Here is a 16,365-nt window from a genome sequence, read left to right on the forward strand (position 1 = left end):
TTGAGTCTTTTACTTGTGAATCTCAACGTTACTTTTTATAGATGGTTTTCATTTTGTTTTATTAAATAGATGATCTGTAGCATTGTAGTTTTCAGGAGCTCCTCGTTTGGGGCTTTTAGAAATGTAAACGGTGGCCTCTGTAGCCATCTGGGGCAGTTGTCTGCTCTCTCTCGAAGTTCGTAGAGTGTACGCTGGGCAGGGTGCGTAGAGGGTACCTTATGATGCAGACTAATGTGCCCCAGGCACACGCCAGTGCTTTCTACGCGGTCTCAGTTACTTTCCCTGTCACTCGGAGGTTTCCTCCTATTTTTCAGAGGACAGAGTAGTCTGTGGGGGTAAGATCACAGGGATGGGCTGTGAACCCAGGTTAAGACTGCAAAACTTAGTTCCTTTTGGTAGCCTCCCTGCTTCCTGCCTTTTCAAAGAACATGGGCACGTGAGGCATTTCCAGAGTGTGTTTTACCAGGTACATTCGCTTCTCTGACGTTTGTTCAGCATCATGTGAGTGAATCTGAGCTGTACTGTGCCTTCTGGGAGATAGATATCAGTTACTTTTTAAATAGTGACTTGAATTAGGTAAACTTAACGTTTATATCAAAAAGGTTTTTCTGTATTTAGGCGTACAGGACAATATGTATGGAAAGAAGAATACCAGGAAAGAACAGTATCAGTGGATTTTTTTTTTGTTCCATGTCTGTCTGTCTTCATGTCTGCTGAAAATAACAGACATGATACTTGACTTAAATAGTTCATTCCCCTGCTAAGAACGGTGTTTTCCTACATAATTTTAATACCATTTCACAAGTAAGAAAATTAACCCTAATATCCAGACCATATTCAGATTCCCCAGTAATCCCAAGAATGTCAGATATTGCTGTGTGGTAGCGGTTTGTTTTGTTCCGTTTTTTAAGTTAGTTTAAGCATTGCCTTTCGTGTTGTTTCCCTTTATTCTCTTAATCTGTGAACATCTCCACTTCCTTTCTTTTGGGAGGTCTGGGCGGATTTACAGACAGCACTGCCGGGCACTTCATGCTGCCTCACACCATGCTGCTCGCTGTAGCTTCGCTGGGCACGGCGCTCGGTCTGACCTGGTTAAAGTGATGGCCCCCCAGCTGGTCACCCTAAGTCATCTGGAGCGATGTGCTGGCACCATTCCTCCCTCACCTAGTGCATTTATGTGTTAGCTCCTCGTCAGTAAGAGGAGCAAGCTGTATGCTTTCTTTTTTAACGTAGTCAAGAACTTGAGGTTTTTGAGTAAATACAGTCTGTTCCACCTTGGCAATAGAATTCATGAGTTTGAATGAATATTCTTAAATTTTAAGCTGCAAGCTTTTTTATCTAGAGCTTCAAACTCTTGTAAGTTATAAATTAACTGGAACTTACTTGATTTGATTTTTTATTGAAGTATAGTAGATTTACAATGTTATGTTAGTTTCAGGTGTACAGCAAAGTGGTTCAGTTATACATACATATGTATATACTTTTTCGGATTTTTTCCATTATAACTTGTTTTAAGATATTGAATATACTTCCTTGTATTATATAATAGGTCCTTGTTTATCTGTTTTATATATTATATATGTTAATGCTAAACTTCTAATTTATCCCTCCCTCCACCCCTCCTTGTTAGGTAACTATAGTTTTCTGTGGCTGTGAGTGTGTTTCTGCTTTGTAAATAAGTTCATTTGTATCATTTTTTTTTAAGATTCCACATATAAGTGATACAATATGATATTTGTCTTTCTCTGAGTTCAACTAATATGATAATCTCTAGGTCCATCCATGTTGCTGAAAATGGTCTTACTGAATTCTTTTTTATAGTTGAGTAACATTCCTGTGTGTGTGTGTGTGTGTATGTACACACCACATCTTCTTTATCCAGTCATCTGTCGATGGACATTTAGGTTGCTTCCATGTCTTGGTTGTTGTATATAGTGCATCTGTGAACACTGGGGTGCATGTATCTTTTCAAGTTAGAATTTTCTTGGGATATATGCCCAGGAGTGGGATTGCTGGATCATAGGATAACTTTAAGTTTTATAAGGAACCTTTATACTCTTCTCCACAGTGGCTGCACCAGTTTACATTAACACCAAAAGTGTAGGAAGGTACCCTTTTCTCCACACCCTCTCCAGCAGTTGTTCGTAGACTTTTTAATCATGGCCGTTCTGACTGGTGTGAGGTCACACCTTACTATCATTCTGATTTGCATTCCCCTAATACTTAGCAATGCTGAGCATCTTTTCATGTGCTTATTGGCCATCTGTATGTCTTCTTTGGAGAGATGTCTATTTAGGTCTCCTGCCCATTTTTTGATTGGGTTTTTTTTTTTTTTTTTTTGACATTAAGCTATTTGTATCTTTTGGAAATTAATCCCTTGTTGGTTGCATCATTTGCAAATATTTTCTCCTATCCTGTAGTTTATCCTTTCGTTTTGTTTATGGTTTCCTTTGCTGTGCAAAAGCTTTTAGGTCCCATTTGTTTATTTTTCTTTTATTTCCATTACTGTGGGAGATGGATCCAAAAAAAATATTCCTGTGGTTTCTGGCAAAGTGTTTTGCCTTTGTTTTCCTCTAGAAGTTTTATAGTATCCGGTCTTTAGTCCATTTTGAGTTTATTTCTGTATATGGTGTTAGAGAATGTTCTGTTCTCATCCTTTTACAGGTGGCTGTCCAGTTTTCCCAGCACCACTTATTGAAGAGACTGTCTCTTCTCCATTGTGTATTCTTGCCTCCTTTGTTGTGGATTAACTGACCTTAAGTGCGTGGGTTTATTTCTGGGCTTTCTGTCCTGTTCCATTGATCTGTGTCTGTTTTTGTTAACTGGAACTAATTTTAGCTGTTTTTTTCTGATTTGAAGAATCTAAAATTTATTTTCAACTCCCTGCATAATTATAGAAGCAAAATTAAGCTTTTGTTGGCTTTTTATTCAGGAGAGAATGAGTTTAAATGATTTCTACAAATACTAAGGGGTGTGTCTGCAGAAGTTGTATCTCACTGTCTGTACTCTTGCTTTTCCACGAGTAAGAAAGCACACGCCACCTCTGCAGTATTTACTTCCGCGTCCATGAGCTTAGTCATACATCTCGCTTAGCTGTGTATTGGGACTTTGCTAAATATTCTGACTAAAAATGAAATGAACTTGTTATTCTCTACCTCACGTTGGTGATACTTTGTTCTACCAAAACCACTTCATCAAAAAAATAGTTGCATAGTATAATGAAAATTAAATTTTGCTTTGGTTTTAGTTATACAAAAGATTTAAAATACCTGGAGCGCCACCAGCATCAATGGGGAGAGGAAGAGACTGGAATGTCGACTTAATTCCCAAGTTCCTTATGGCTAACGGTAAAGAATGCTCACTTAAACTTAATGACAGTACATTGAGTCAGACTTAAAAGTAGAAACTGGCTCGTGACAGAGAGTCTCAGTTCGGGTGTGTGGAAGTGGATCTTGTTGAATGGCGGCAGTATGGTGAGTAAAAGGTCCCCAGAGGTGTCTGCAGTCAGTGAAGAATGGAGGGAAGTGGGGACAGAAGCCTTTCACGCGGTTGTATTGGTCGACCTTCCTTTCACTGGTTTTGATTTGGAAGGATATGCTTAAAATTTTCTCTACCTCAAGGTTATAAAAACAGTATTTTCTTTTAATGGTATTATAGTTTCATTTTTTTCACCTTATACATAAATTCTTCTGTTTTTCCATGTAAGTAAGTTTGTCTGGTTTTTTACCTGTCTGAGAAGTAGAGATAGGAATTTACTTTTTCAGAATAATTGTTTTTCAACACCATTTATCTTTTCCACTTTGATTAGAAAATTTTCATTATATATTTAATTCTTACACACGGGTCTCTATTTTTCACTGGTTTATGGATGAATTAATATACAAGGTACTGAAACACCTGAATGCATAAAACTCTCCTCATTATCTTGTTCTCAAAAAACAATTTTTTCTTGATTGTCCTAATATGTTTTTCCTTGCAAATGAGCTTTAACATAATTTGGTTTCTCTAAGAAGTTTACTGTTTTTAGCATACCAAAATTTCTTTAGTTTAGCCTAGCTTTTTCTCAATCCAAAGTTATTGGCCATTTTAATAAATATAAATAAATTAGAAACTGAAAAGCAACAACTACTGTAAGATTTTGCCTATCAGTTGCCCCTCTTTAAAATATGACAGGAACTTTAAAGAAACCCAAACCCGTTTGCAATAGTATTGTAATTCTAAGCCTCATACCCCTCATAATTACTGTATAACTTCTACAAAAGCAGTTTGATAAGGTTATTAACCTTGAAGTTGTAACATTAAAAAAAAGGATCTAACTGTGCTGAGCAGTAGGTGTGCACCTTGATTGTCCTACTTAAAATACGGCCTTGGAGAGTTTTGTAGGAGTTCCTGGACAGTGTTAAGAAAATACTGGAAAGCTGTTAGTATTAGTAAATGTACTTCTATTTCTGCTCATTTTTGAAGGCAGTAAGATGTAATTCACAGTATGAATGATGTGACTCTTACAGGTCAGCTGGTTAAGATGCTGCTTTTTACAGAGGTCACTCGCTATCTGGATTTCAAAGTGACTGAAGGGAGTTTTGTCTATAAGGGAGGAAAAATCTACAAGGTTCCTTCCACTGAAGCAGAAGCCCTGGCATCTAGTAAGTAACTTTATTTTATTTTCGCAGAATATTGAGATTGTATAATGGAAAGGGATTTTAGAGATTAAAATTTAAGGTCCCCGGTGTCAGCCAGCCACCCACTCTTCCAGTCAGCGAAGACTTACTGGGTGTCTGTCACGTGCCAGACCGCGTCCTAGCGGTGGAGACTGCATCAGTAAGCAGGAAGTTCAGAATTCTGCCCTCTGGAGCCAGGAGAGGGTTTACACCGGGGGCTTGTTGCCGGTGAATCCCAGCCTCCCAATCTCATGGCGCTTTGTCTGTCTGTAGTAATGGTTCACAAGAACCGTCGGTTTTGGGGTGTCTCCTCCGTGCTAGGCGCTGTGGGAGCCGCGTCACACCTGCTCTCTTACTTGACGTGTGAAGCCCTCTGTGGGGCAGGGGTTCCGTTGTACAGATGAGGATGCTCGGGCCTGGGACTCACACAGGGAGCGGGGCGGCGCTGGAACCTGGTGGGGTGTTCGGGGCCCCTGCGCTTCGCCACGAACCGCGCCGGCTCTGGGGCCGCCAGGACGGGGAGGAGCTGTGTGCTGGCGAAGTGCGGCCTCTCTCTGGGCTGCTGCCATTCTCCAGCGTCTGTGTGTCTAGGAATTCCCAGTGAGCGTGGAGTGATTTTATTTTCTGCCCCAAATTATGCCCTTTACTAGCTCACCAAAGAGTCCTGGTTAATATTGTCTGAGCTCTTTGAAACAGCACGCCCCTAAAAAAGACCTTCCGTCCTTGAAGGAGTTTCAAACGCTGTGCAGCGCAGTTCCAGGAGGAATAAAATGTGTACAACTAAAGGGTAGAAGAGTTTTACATAGTAAGTGCTCTTTGAGTTTAGAGGAGGGAAAGGTTTACATTGGGAAGGGTACCAATAAATTCTCCAGTAATTATTTTGGTATTTAGAGTAGAAAAGATTGCTCACCTAAAAGCCTGATATGAATTATTTTTGCAGTTCCTCCATCTCCATTACTTACGTCTTGCAATTAGGGGAGAAAATATTGGGCATAAAATGTTGAAAGACACTACAGCCAGAAAGTGAAAAATACCAGTCAGAATCGTGGCCAGGTTGGGAGTGATAGCTGGGTGAGGGGAGGAAGGAATGGCTCCTGACTGAATGGAGGAGAGTCAATGGTGACATCACGGGTTAGAAACCGTTTTACATCTGTTCAGTATCGGTCAGTCTAATATAAGTAAAGTGTTTTCATAGAAATAATTCTAGTTTAAGAGTTTGAGTAGAATTCTTTTGAACAAAGTTTGTGGTTTTTTATTTAAATCTTTTGTTCTCTCTTTGAGCTCTTCTCTATATTAATAGCTTCAACTACCTTCATTTAATAAATATTGAAGGACTTTTGACAGTTTTATTTTTCCATTTTTGATTTCAAGTATGTAAAACATTTACATGACCTGAAAGTCAAAATTATATCAAAAGATACATTTAGAGTCTTGTTCTTATCTTTTCCACTCCATTCTTTTCCGCCCTGATAGGTGATCATTTTTACTTGTTTCTGGTTTACCCTTCTTAGGACCTTTTTGCAAAAACAAGCAAATATTTTAATGTATGTATTTTTAAGGTTAGATTTATTGAGGTTGAATTTACATACAGTGAGATTTATGTGTTTTAGTGTACTGTTTTATAAATTTTTACCAATCACTCCCTTATCAGCAAATGGATAGGATAGGATTTTGAGGTCAGAATGGCAGGCATGACAGTTCTAGGCAGGATGAATGAATGGAATAAGAAGTGTGGATGGTGGGAAATTCAGGAGGAAGATAATTAAGAACAAATTATCTTACAGTTTTGACAGTCGCTAACGTTTTTGAACATCACGTGCCGGCATGTATGTCCGAGTACTTTATGTGTGCTGTCTGCTCTGCATGGTCCTCGCTGCCGCCCTCTGAGATGCGGTGCTGTGATCCGTGTTCGCAGGCGGGAAGCTGAGGTGTGCAGGTGGGAAGGAAGAGCCCAGACAGCCAAGCTCGTGACTGGTCAGACCGGTTCACTTTTAACCACTGAACTATCTAGAATATAAATACAGCTTCTCAGGCATTTTAACAGCCGTCACGTACCCGCCAGTTCTTTCTTGTCCCTGCTGCGTGTTTCTAGTTGCTGTGATTGTGTTTCATGCAATATGCCGTCTAGGTCTCTTGGCCGCTTTTCTTTGGAAATTCTGACTTGCCGAGATTATCCTATATGTAATAGAATTACAGCCAGACCTGGTACTCTTAAGTGCCTTCTGCCCGCTGAGTGTCAGTGGGACTTCTACTTTCCTAGGAGAATATATTTCTATTAATGTAGCCTTGGTTTAAATTGGCTTCTTTAAAGAGCTGAATGTATACTGTTGGTTCTTGTGGTAGGTCATGATGCCAGCTAAAGCCTCAAGATTCCAGTAAGTATTTGTTCACTGGTCAAATGTTACTTTAGTCACATTAATGAGAAATATACTTGACCTCTAACGTTGAACACAGATACTCTGTTCAGAAATGTTTGAGCTGTTTTCAGGAATAGCTTTGAAACCGGCCCAGCTAAGTCTCATGTCTTCGGTTGAGACGTTAGCGTGTGTGTTCTCACTCTTGCTGCTGTGAGGCGTCTGTCTGTCTGGAGCAGCTCTCGCATCCCAGAGTGAGGTCACGGAGGGCTTGTCGGGGCAGCAGCTAAAAGCCTGCTGCAGCACCCGGCTGCCACCTGGCTGAGGCCGTTCAGGGCCACCGCTGGAGTCACGTGTCGTGTGCCATGCCTTAGTGCTTCTCCTGCGACACTAATTCTACTCTCATTTCTTTGTTTATTTTTCATTCCATCATCAAATCTTAAACCTGTTAGTTGATTGGAAGTTTTTTTCTGTTCTTTTATTGAAACTACTCTTTTTTGTAGCATTTTTATGTTTTAAAAGTCTGGACATATGTGTCTTTTGGTAAACAAATCTCACTGTGCAAATGAATGAAGGAAAGTGAAACCATTTGAAATGAAGTGAAGGGGGAGGGTATAGCTCAGTGGTAGAGCATGTGCTTAGCATGCACAAGGTCCTGGGTTCAATCCCCAGCACCTCCACTTAAAAAAAAAAAAAAGGAAGCGAAGACATGACTTGGGACTAAATTGTGAAAAGGTTTTTTTCTAATCCTCTTATCACATAATTAGATTATATTTTCTTTGTATATTATAAATGTAATATAAGTCAACATCTTTTATATTCACTCCCGTCAGACATCAATTACGTAGATTGAATATTGAGCACCTGTGTGCCAGGTCCCCTTCTGGGTTTGGAGGTAGGGAGGGTTCAACAGAACGAGAAAAGTAAACAAAATGCTTTCCCTTCTGGAGCTTTCTTCCATTAGTGGGAGATGGGCAATACATAAATAAGGAAAAGCATATGAGATGGTGAAATACTGCACAGAGATGAAAGGATGGGGTACGGGAGGGGCCCCAGTTTTATGCAGAGTGAGCAGGGAAGGCATCGTCACACAGAAGTAGCTGTCACAAAAATAATACGGTAGGAAGTATTATTTGACCCCTTGGAGTTAGAGCTTTTTCAGAATGAGCGCCGGTCTCTGACGATGCAGTTGCACTGCTGTCGGTTCTGACATAAAGGGGTGGACGAGCAGTGGGGAGCCTCTCCTCTGCTGTGGGAGGGTCTGCGCGCGCCGGTGTTGGGTGCTGTGGGTGTGAGCGGCCCAGCAGGCTTGAGGCTTAAAGGAGGGAGGGAGATGAAAAAAGGAAACAGTGGGGAATTTGAGAAAACATGATAGTCATTTTTATTTTAGAAGTAGTCATGAGGTACCTCCACAATTAAGTGTTGGTAACAGCTTTAGGGTCCAAAAGGCGGGGTCCACTGGAGTGTGACCCAGAGTATCGGTGCACTGGTGTGGTGATGTGGGTTTCCTTTCGTGTCTTACCTCCCCTGACGACTAAGCTTGTGTCTTAAGTAGGGTGTAGTAATAGAATGTTTCTTTTTAACCTTACGCCTTTACTGTGTATGCATTCTGTCCATGTTTTTAATGCTAGGTTATAAATACTAATTTAAACACATGTAGTCAGCTGGCATGAATAGCTTCATGATCATTTTAATTTTCAGTTTTGTTGATTTCAACTAGAGTCTTAGGGGAAGTAATGTTTAAAATATCAAACTGTCAACAGATATAAAAACAGTTAAGAGTTTATTTTTAAAGCTGTAGTTGTTTTTAAAGTAGCTGTGCAGTTGAAGAAAGGGGAAGAAGACGGAACCAGAAAACTTTCTTCTCCTTTGGCTGTATCTTTCTGCCAGCTGTACATGGTGCTATGAGTACTGGCTGGTAGGAGGAGCTGAGGTTCACTGTGTGGTGGTTTACAGCTTTCTCCTCGTCGTCGTCTTTGTGTACAAAGCAGTGTACTGATTATCTCTGGCTTTGTTAAAGTGACTGGCAGCATGACCAGCATCTAAATTTCTTCGAGGTCAATTTGTTCTTGGAATCTAAGCTGCTTTTCCATTAAATGCCAGAATCTCTGTTGGCATACAGAAAAAGAAAAAAATGAAGAGCATTTAGAATTTTAGGCAATTGACGTGGTACAGGCCAGAGTTGTCAAAAGAGCACTCCGATAGATGCCTTCATGGAGAATAGTTTTTAGAGTCATATTTATCTTGTTCCTAATAAGAGAGAGAATTAAACATTCTACATTTAATTAATCACTAATTATTTGTAATTGTATTGTAAAAGTGAAGACTTAATAGCTGATCTGTTATAATTGTGACAATTTATTTTAAAGTGTTATGAAACTTGTCAGTTTATTTTAAGGCATTGTCCAAACTCCTGCATTTTAAATTGCACATTGCATTAGAGGAGCCTCAGATAACAGCATGGGCTACTTAAACTTTCCTCTCACACTCTCTTTCCTTCAGTGGCCTATTGTGAGTGTGTGCTTTTTGAAAAATCCTTTTTTAGGCTTAATGGGGCTGTTTGAAAAACGTCGCTTCAGAAAATTCTTGGTGTTTGTTGCCAACTTCGATGAGAAAGACCCCAGAACTTTCGAGGGCATCGACCCTAAGAAGACGGTGATGCGAGAGGTATACAAGAAGTTTGACCTGGGCCAGGACGTTGTAGACTTTACCGGCCATGCCCTGGCGCTTTACAGGACTGATGAGTAAGTTTTCTGGGTTTTACATTTTTATTTTTCTCGGAATTCTCACTGAATTTCCCAGTTCCCCAAAGTGGAAATGCTAATAAGCAAACAAACGTACAGCTGTATTATGCTCTTAAAGACGAAGTTCTAGCTGCAACTTAGTGTTAGAACCTTTTAAGTAAAATGTGAGGGTATTGAATCCCTTCTTAAAAATCCCTTCTTAAGGAGACTTTAAATTGAACATCAGAATGCAAACCAAAGCCCTTTTCTAATATTTATTTTCTTTTATCCAGCTATTTAGATCAGCCGTGTGTTGAAACCATTAACAGGATTAAACTTTATAGTGAGTCTCTGGCGAGATATGGCAAAAGCCCCTACCTTTACCCACTCTATGGCCTTGGAGAACTGCCACAAGGGTTTGCAAGGTGAGAGCCCACGTTCAGCCTGGGGCCCCGAACCCCACAGATCCTGAACCTCAGTTTCAGTGGAAGTGTGTGAGATACGGTTGTGAATGATGAGACAAATGTCTGAGTAGTAAGATGGATGCTTTTCATTTTTATTGATGAAACCACGGATCTACAGTTTTCAAAAAAAGTTGAGTTGGATGAATATATAGACCTGTGTAACCAAAACGCCAGTCAGGATGGAGAGTGTTGTCCTGGCTGTGGGGAGGTCCCTCCCGGCCCCAGCCCCTGCACAGCTGCATTTGTGACTCCTGTCACGGGAGATGACCTCTGCCTGGTTTTGAAGTCTTTATAAGGGGAATGCTATGTCCTCACTTCCGTCTGGCGTTTGCCTGACAGTACTTCTGAGATTCATCCATGTTGATACATATGCTAGTAGTTCGTTTTAAAAACACTGAGCAGTGTTCCGTTATATGAATCATGTGAACATACCACATTGTCGTGTGGATGGACATCTGAGTCGTTCTCAGTTTCCGGGTATTATGAATGAAGCCACGGTGAACTTCGTGGAGAAGTGTGTATGGACGTCGATTGTCATTTCTTTTGGGTGCGTATCCGGGAGTGGAATTGGGGGCTGATCCGGCAGGTGTGTGTTCAGCTTCCTGGCACTCACTGCCCAGCAGCTTTCTAGAGCGCTTGTAGCACGTTACACACACTCAGTGCTGTGTGAGAATCCTGGTCGCTCCAGATCCCTGTCAGCATTTAGTGTTGTCAGTCTTTTAATTTTAACCACTCAGGTATGTGGGAAATGCTGTCTCATGTTTTAATTTGCATTTCCTGAGGACCAATATTGACTCACCTTTTTGTGAGCTTGTTGGCCATTTGTATGATTGTGTGGTTTGAGGGCTCATTTCTCGTGCACATCTTAAAAGGCTGGGTTGTCTTTGGTTTGTAGGTGATCTTGACGTACCCTGGCTGCAAGTCTTCTGTCAGTGTTACAAATGTTCCTTCCGGTCTGTGGCTCTGTGGCTTGTCTTTTGATCAGCAGACGTTTTAAATTTTGATAATACATCAAGTTTTTTTTTTTTTTTTAATGTTTAGTGCTTCTTGGGTCCTAAGAAATCTTTGTCTACTTCCAGAGCACGAAGATGCCCTCCTTTTTCTGAGAAGCTTTATGGTTTAGCTTTGTGTTAAGTCTGTGATTTATTTGGAGATGCTGTTGGGGCGTGAGGCGAGGCTCGAGGTTCGTTTGTTTCTGTACTGATACTCAGTTGCTCCAGCACCATTTGTTGAAGAGACGTCCTTTTCCAGTTGCCCTGGTGTCTTTGTGGAAAATTAGCTGGCCGTAAATACAGGTCTGTTTTGTCCCAGTGATCTATTTATTTTGCCTGTTCCATTACCACACCATCCTGGTTACTCTAGTTTTTACAGTAACTCTTGAAATTAGGGAATATAAGTTCTCCAACTTTGTTCTTTTTCATAATTGTTTTAACTATTCTAGGTCTTTTGCATTTCTACATACATTTATTTTGTTTTATTTTTCAGCGGGGTAATTAGATTTATTTTTTTGGTGGTAGTACTGGGGATTGAACCCAGGGCCTCATGCATGCTAGGCATGCACTCTACCACTGAGCTGCACCTTCCCCCTCTACATACATTTTAGAACAGGTTGTCAACTTCTAGAAAAAAAAATTTGCTGGGATTTTGGTTGGGATTGAGTTAAAGCAATTTGGGGGAGAATTAGCAGCACAGAGCCTCCTAGCCCGTGACTGTGCGCTCTTCACGTTTTGCGGTTTCCTTTGGCTCAGCAGTGTTTTGTAGCTTCTGTCACAGACATCTAGCACTTGCTTTGTCAGATTTATTCGTAAGGATTCTGTTACTTTGATGCTATCAATGAAAGTTTCATTTTTATTTAAGTTGTTAGCTGCTTATATACAGAACTACAATCGATTGTTGTATACAGACCTGCTATACGGTGACCTTGCCCATACTAGTTCTGTTAGTTTTATAGATTTCTTAGACTTTTCCTGCAGTCACGTCATCTGTGAGTCGAGAGATTAGCCTCATGCTTTGCGGCCTCTGTGTTTTTACCCCTTGACTTGGTGCGCTGGCCAGGACTTCCAGAGGAATGATGAGTGACAGCGGTGGAGGTGGACGTCCTTGATTTACTCTCAGTCTTAAGGGGAATGCTTTCAGTGTTTTATTAGTAAATATATTTTCTGTAGGTTTTTAAAATGGATTTTGTCAGATTAAATTGCCTTTTATTCATAGCTTGCTGAGAATGTTTATTATGAACGAGGGTTAACACTGAGTTAATTATGCAGATTTCCTTTATGCCGTTGTTACGGTGAACTGTGTAGGTTGATTGTTGGATATTAAATTAACCTTGTACTCCTAGAGTACACACTACTTATCAAGATATTATTTCCCTTTTATTGTTAGATTTAATTTGCATGTGTATGTGTATGTACTTGTGAATGTTTGCGTGTGTACATTCACACAGGAGTTTCTGTTATGTTTGATGGATGCTGGTTACGATTCCGGTGCTGTCCCTGTCTGTGGATGTGGTTTTGTACCAGGCTTGGCAGCCTCGTGAGCTGGACGAGTTTCCTCCTCCTCCGTCTCCTGGGTTTGTGAAGATGGGTGCTTTTCTTCATTGTGTGAGGGAGTCGCCCCGTGAAGCTGTCTGGGCCTGTGCAGCTTGCTTTGTGGGAAGGAGTTTGATAGTTACTTCATTTTTTCTTTTCATATTTTATTAAATAACAATTGTGCTTGATCGTTAAGGTCTTTAACCCTTAATGTCACTTGGTTATTCTGTTTGTTTATTTAGATACCTTTGTTGTGGTATAATTCCTGTACAGTGAACTGCGTGTATTTCAGATGTATAATTTGATGAATTTTAATAGACGTATACACCTGTGAAATGGCCACCACAATCAAGATAGCTGACATTTCCTGCAGTTCCCAAGAGGTGCACATTGCCAGCTCCTGATTTCTCTCTCCCCACCCCCTTTCCCCCCGGTAACCATAAGTTTGTTCTCGATGTCCATGAGTCTGTTTCTGTTTTGTAGGTGAGTTCATCTGTGTACCTTTTTTTCCACATACGAGTGATACCATACGGTATTTTTCTTTCTCTTTCTGGCTGACTTCATGTAGAATGACAGCCATTTCGTCCTGGGCTTGCTTGTTGAGAGTTTTAAAATTACTGATTCAATTTCAGTACTGGTGATTAGTTTATTCATATTTTCTATTTCTTCCTGATTCTGTCTTGGCAAACTGTGCCTTTCGAAGAAATCGTCCGTTTCTCTGGGTCGTCGTTTTTGTTGGTGTGTGGCTGCTTGTAAGTAGCCTCTTAAGATGCGCATTTCTGTGGTGTCCGTTGTGACTTCTCCTGCTTCATTTCTGACTTTATTCATCTGGGCCCTCTCCCTCTTCTTCTTGATGAGTCTGCCTAAAGGTTTATCAGTTTTGTTTTATTTTTTCAAAGACCCAGCTTTTAGTTTCATTGACCTTTTCTATTGGCTTTTCAGCCGCTTTCATTTATTTCTGCTCTGATCTTAATGGTTTCTTTTCTCCCGCTGACTTCCGGTTTTGTTCTTCCTCTCGCTGCTCTAGGTGTGGGGTTAGGTTGCTTGAGGTTTTTGTTTCCTGACATAGGCTTGTATCACTGTAAACTTCCCTCTTAGAACTTAAGACTTTGATTGTTACTCCATTTTCTTTTAATAGAAGTAAGGCTGTTCAAATGTACTATTTTTTATTTTCAGTTGTATTTTTCAAGGAATTTGACCATTTCAAGTAAGTTCACCTTTTTGATACAAAGTTGTCCGTAACCTCTCTTCACTATCCTGTTGATGGCTCTGCGGTCAGTAGTGAGGGTCCCACCTTCGTGCCTGTGATGGGTAATTTCTATTTCCTCTCTTTTCTTGATAGGGTTTCATCAGTTTTATGTTCAAAGCACCAAATTTTTAGCTTCTTAATTTCTTTTGTAGTTATTTTCTATTTTATTGATTTCTGTTCTTAATTTCTTCCTTTTACTTACTTGGGTTTAACTTTTTTTCTTTTAGTTTTTTTAAGGTTGAACCAGATAATTGATTTTATACTTTTCTTCTCTAACATGAGGATTTGAAGGTTTGAATTTCCCTCTAAATATGTGCTACCCAATATGGTACCTTATCTTTCTTGTGAAATTTTTTTTTTGAGTTATTTGAAAGTATAGTGTTTAATTCCTAAACATTGGGAGGTTTCCCTGAACATGTTGTTACTGACATCTAATTTATATCTGTATGGTGAGAGAACTTGTAAAATTTCAGTCTTTGAAATTAAGGCATAATTTTTGGCCAAATACATGATCTATTTTAGTGAATTTTATGCCCTTGAAAAGTGTGTACTTGGCATGTTTTGGGTGCAGTGTTCTTGTGAGAGCAGCTAATAGAGTTGCTCAAATGTGTATTTCTGTTGATTCTTCTATTGGATTACTGAGGGAGGGTCTCCTGCCAAGACTGTGGACTTACTGTTTCTCACTTCAGTTCTGTCAGCTTGCACTTGCGTTAAGCGTTGTTATCAGGTGATGTGCGTTTCTAGTTGGGGCAGGTCTTTGTCTCGTACTCATGCCAGCTAGCTTGCTGTTTGCTTGAGACCCTTTTTTATCCTTTTACTTTCAAACTCTGTCTTTATATTTAAAGTAAGTCTCTTGTAGACAGCAGGTAGTTGAATATTGCTTTTCTATCCAGTGTGGCAGCCTTGGCCTTTCAATGGGATTGTTTAGTCATTTACATTTAATACAATTACTGATGTGGCTGGGATTAGATCTGTTTGGCCGCCTTTTCCCCCGGAGTTCCTCTTTCCTTATTTGATTAATCAAATATTTTATGCATTTCATTTTAATTGCTCTTAGTGGCTTTTTAGCTTTGCCTTTTTATTTCTAACTTTCCCGTGTTCACTCTATAAATTGTACTATGCATCCTTCATTTGTCACATTTTATTTGGTGTTAATATTGTACTACTTTACGTAAAGCGTAAGAACTTTACAAAGGTTTCATCCCATTTACCCATTCTCCTTTGTGCTAATTTTTTGTGTCCTGGATTTATTGATACATTGTAGAGATGCTGGATTCTATTTGTGTTGATTTTTGTTGGCAGTTACATTATTGGCCATTCACCTTCAACTTTTGGAGGCTTGGTTTTACACTTTCTTGGTGGGGGTCCTTTGTTTTTGGCTGAGTCTTTGGTCCCAGCACAGTCAGGTGTGATCTTTTGGGGTTTCACTGGAAAGCCCGAGGTATGTACCAAGCTCCCCTGACATGGCAGTTTCAAACTGCAAACCATCTGTCCACGTGGCCTGGAGTGAAGTCGCTGCTCAGGTTTTTCTGCCTCTCAGCTGTTGGTTTTGCTGGATTCCTCGGAGTCTCTCTCATGTGTACAGGCACTTCTGGAGTTAGTTAAGGGTTTGAAGAGATTTTATAATTTGGTTGCTCCTCCTTTTGGAAGATTTCCTCCCACAATTTTAATCTACTTTGACACCCCAAATTCTGTTTTATGGCAGCTTAAATCAGTGAGACTGCAGGTTTTTTGCATCTGCTGTAGCTGCCCCGTGTTACGAGGCCTGGAGTGGTAGTCCTCAGGGGGAGGCCCATACGCGCCACGTAAAGGTCTCTCCCAGCTGCTCCCTTTCCAGTCCCTTCTCTGGTTCCTACTTGGTTTTAGTCGCTCTCCTGATAGCCTTGTTCAGAGCTCTGCTTGCACGCAGGAGGATTAGATGTACACAAGCAGTTCTCCTGTTGCTGGTTAGTGTTTTTTGGACTTTGACAGTCATAACTGTGAATGTGAGACATCATTTCATGGTTCTGTTTTATGATTGATGCTTTAATGACTTTTAAACTGCTGCCTTCTGGAAGGAAACGCAATACATCTTGGCTATAGCTGGTTAGATTTGACAAGGAGACTTGAGGATCTGGAACAATTATAAACGATTGACTGCACTTTGAATACTTCTCTAGGCTGAGTGCTATTTATGGGGGCACCTACATGCTGAATAAACCGATCGAAGAAATCATTGTGCAGAATGGAAAAGTGGTTGGTGTGAAATCTGAAGGAGAGGTAAGCAGCTTACAATTTATAAAAATGTCATACTCTTATTAAGAGAACCTTATTGTCTGATAGTACTTACTTTCTTGTGAACGCTGGTCCTAGGTTTCAGACTAGCTGTTTTCTTTATGGTAGCTTGGTA

General features: G+C 40.3%; 2 protein-coding genes across 2 annotated transcripts in view; one reads left to right on the plus strand and one right to left on the minus strand.

Moving 5' to 3' along the window:
- The window catches only part of GDI2 (GDP dissociation inhibitor 2), a 30,431-nt gene that overhangs the window by 10,338 nt on the left and 3,728 nt on the right, over positions 1 to 16,365 (plus strand). The window contains exons 3-7 of the mRNA XM_074358210.1: positions 3,248 to 3,347; positions 4,509 to 4,643; positions 9,558 to 9,756; positions 10,029 to 10,160; positions 16,136 to 16,235. Coding sequence (XP_074214311.1) covers positions 3,248 to 3,347; positions 4,509 to 4,643; positions 9,558 to 9,756; positions 10,029 to 10,160; positions 16,136 to 16,235 — 666 coding nt within the window. The remainder of the gene's footprint in view (positions 1 to 3,247; positions 3,348 to 4,508; positions 4,644 to 9,557; positions 9,757 to 10,028; positions 10,161 to 16,135; positions 16,236 to 16,365) is intronic.
- TASOR2 (transcription activation suppressor family member 2) overlaps positions 8,779 to 16,365 on the minus strand; it is a 73,267-nt gene continuing 65,680 nt past the window's right edge. The window contains exon 24 of the mRNA XM_074358207.1: positions 8,779 to 9,120. The gene's annotated coding sequence lies outside the window, so the exon portion shown is untranslated. The remainder of the gene's footprint in view (positions 9,121 to 16,365) is intronic.

Source organism: Camelus bactrianus, chromosome 35 (assembly GCF_048773025.1).
Source record: "Camelus bactrianus isolate YW-2024 breed Bactrian camel chromosome 35, ASM4877302v1, whole genome shotgun sequence".
NCBI lineage: Eukaryota > Metazoa > Chordata > Mammalia > Artiodactyla > Camelidae > Camelus > Camelus bactrianus.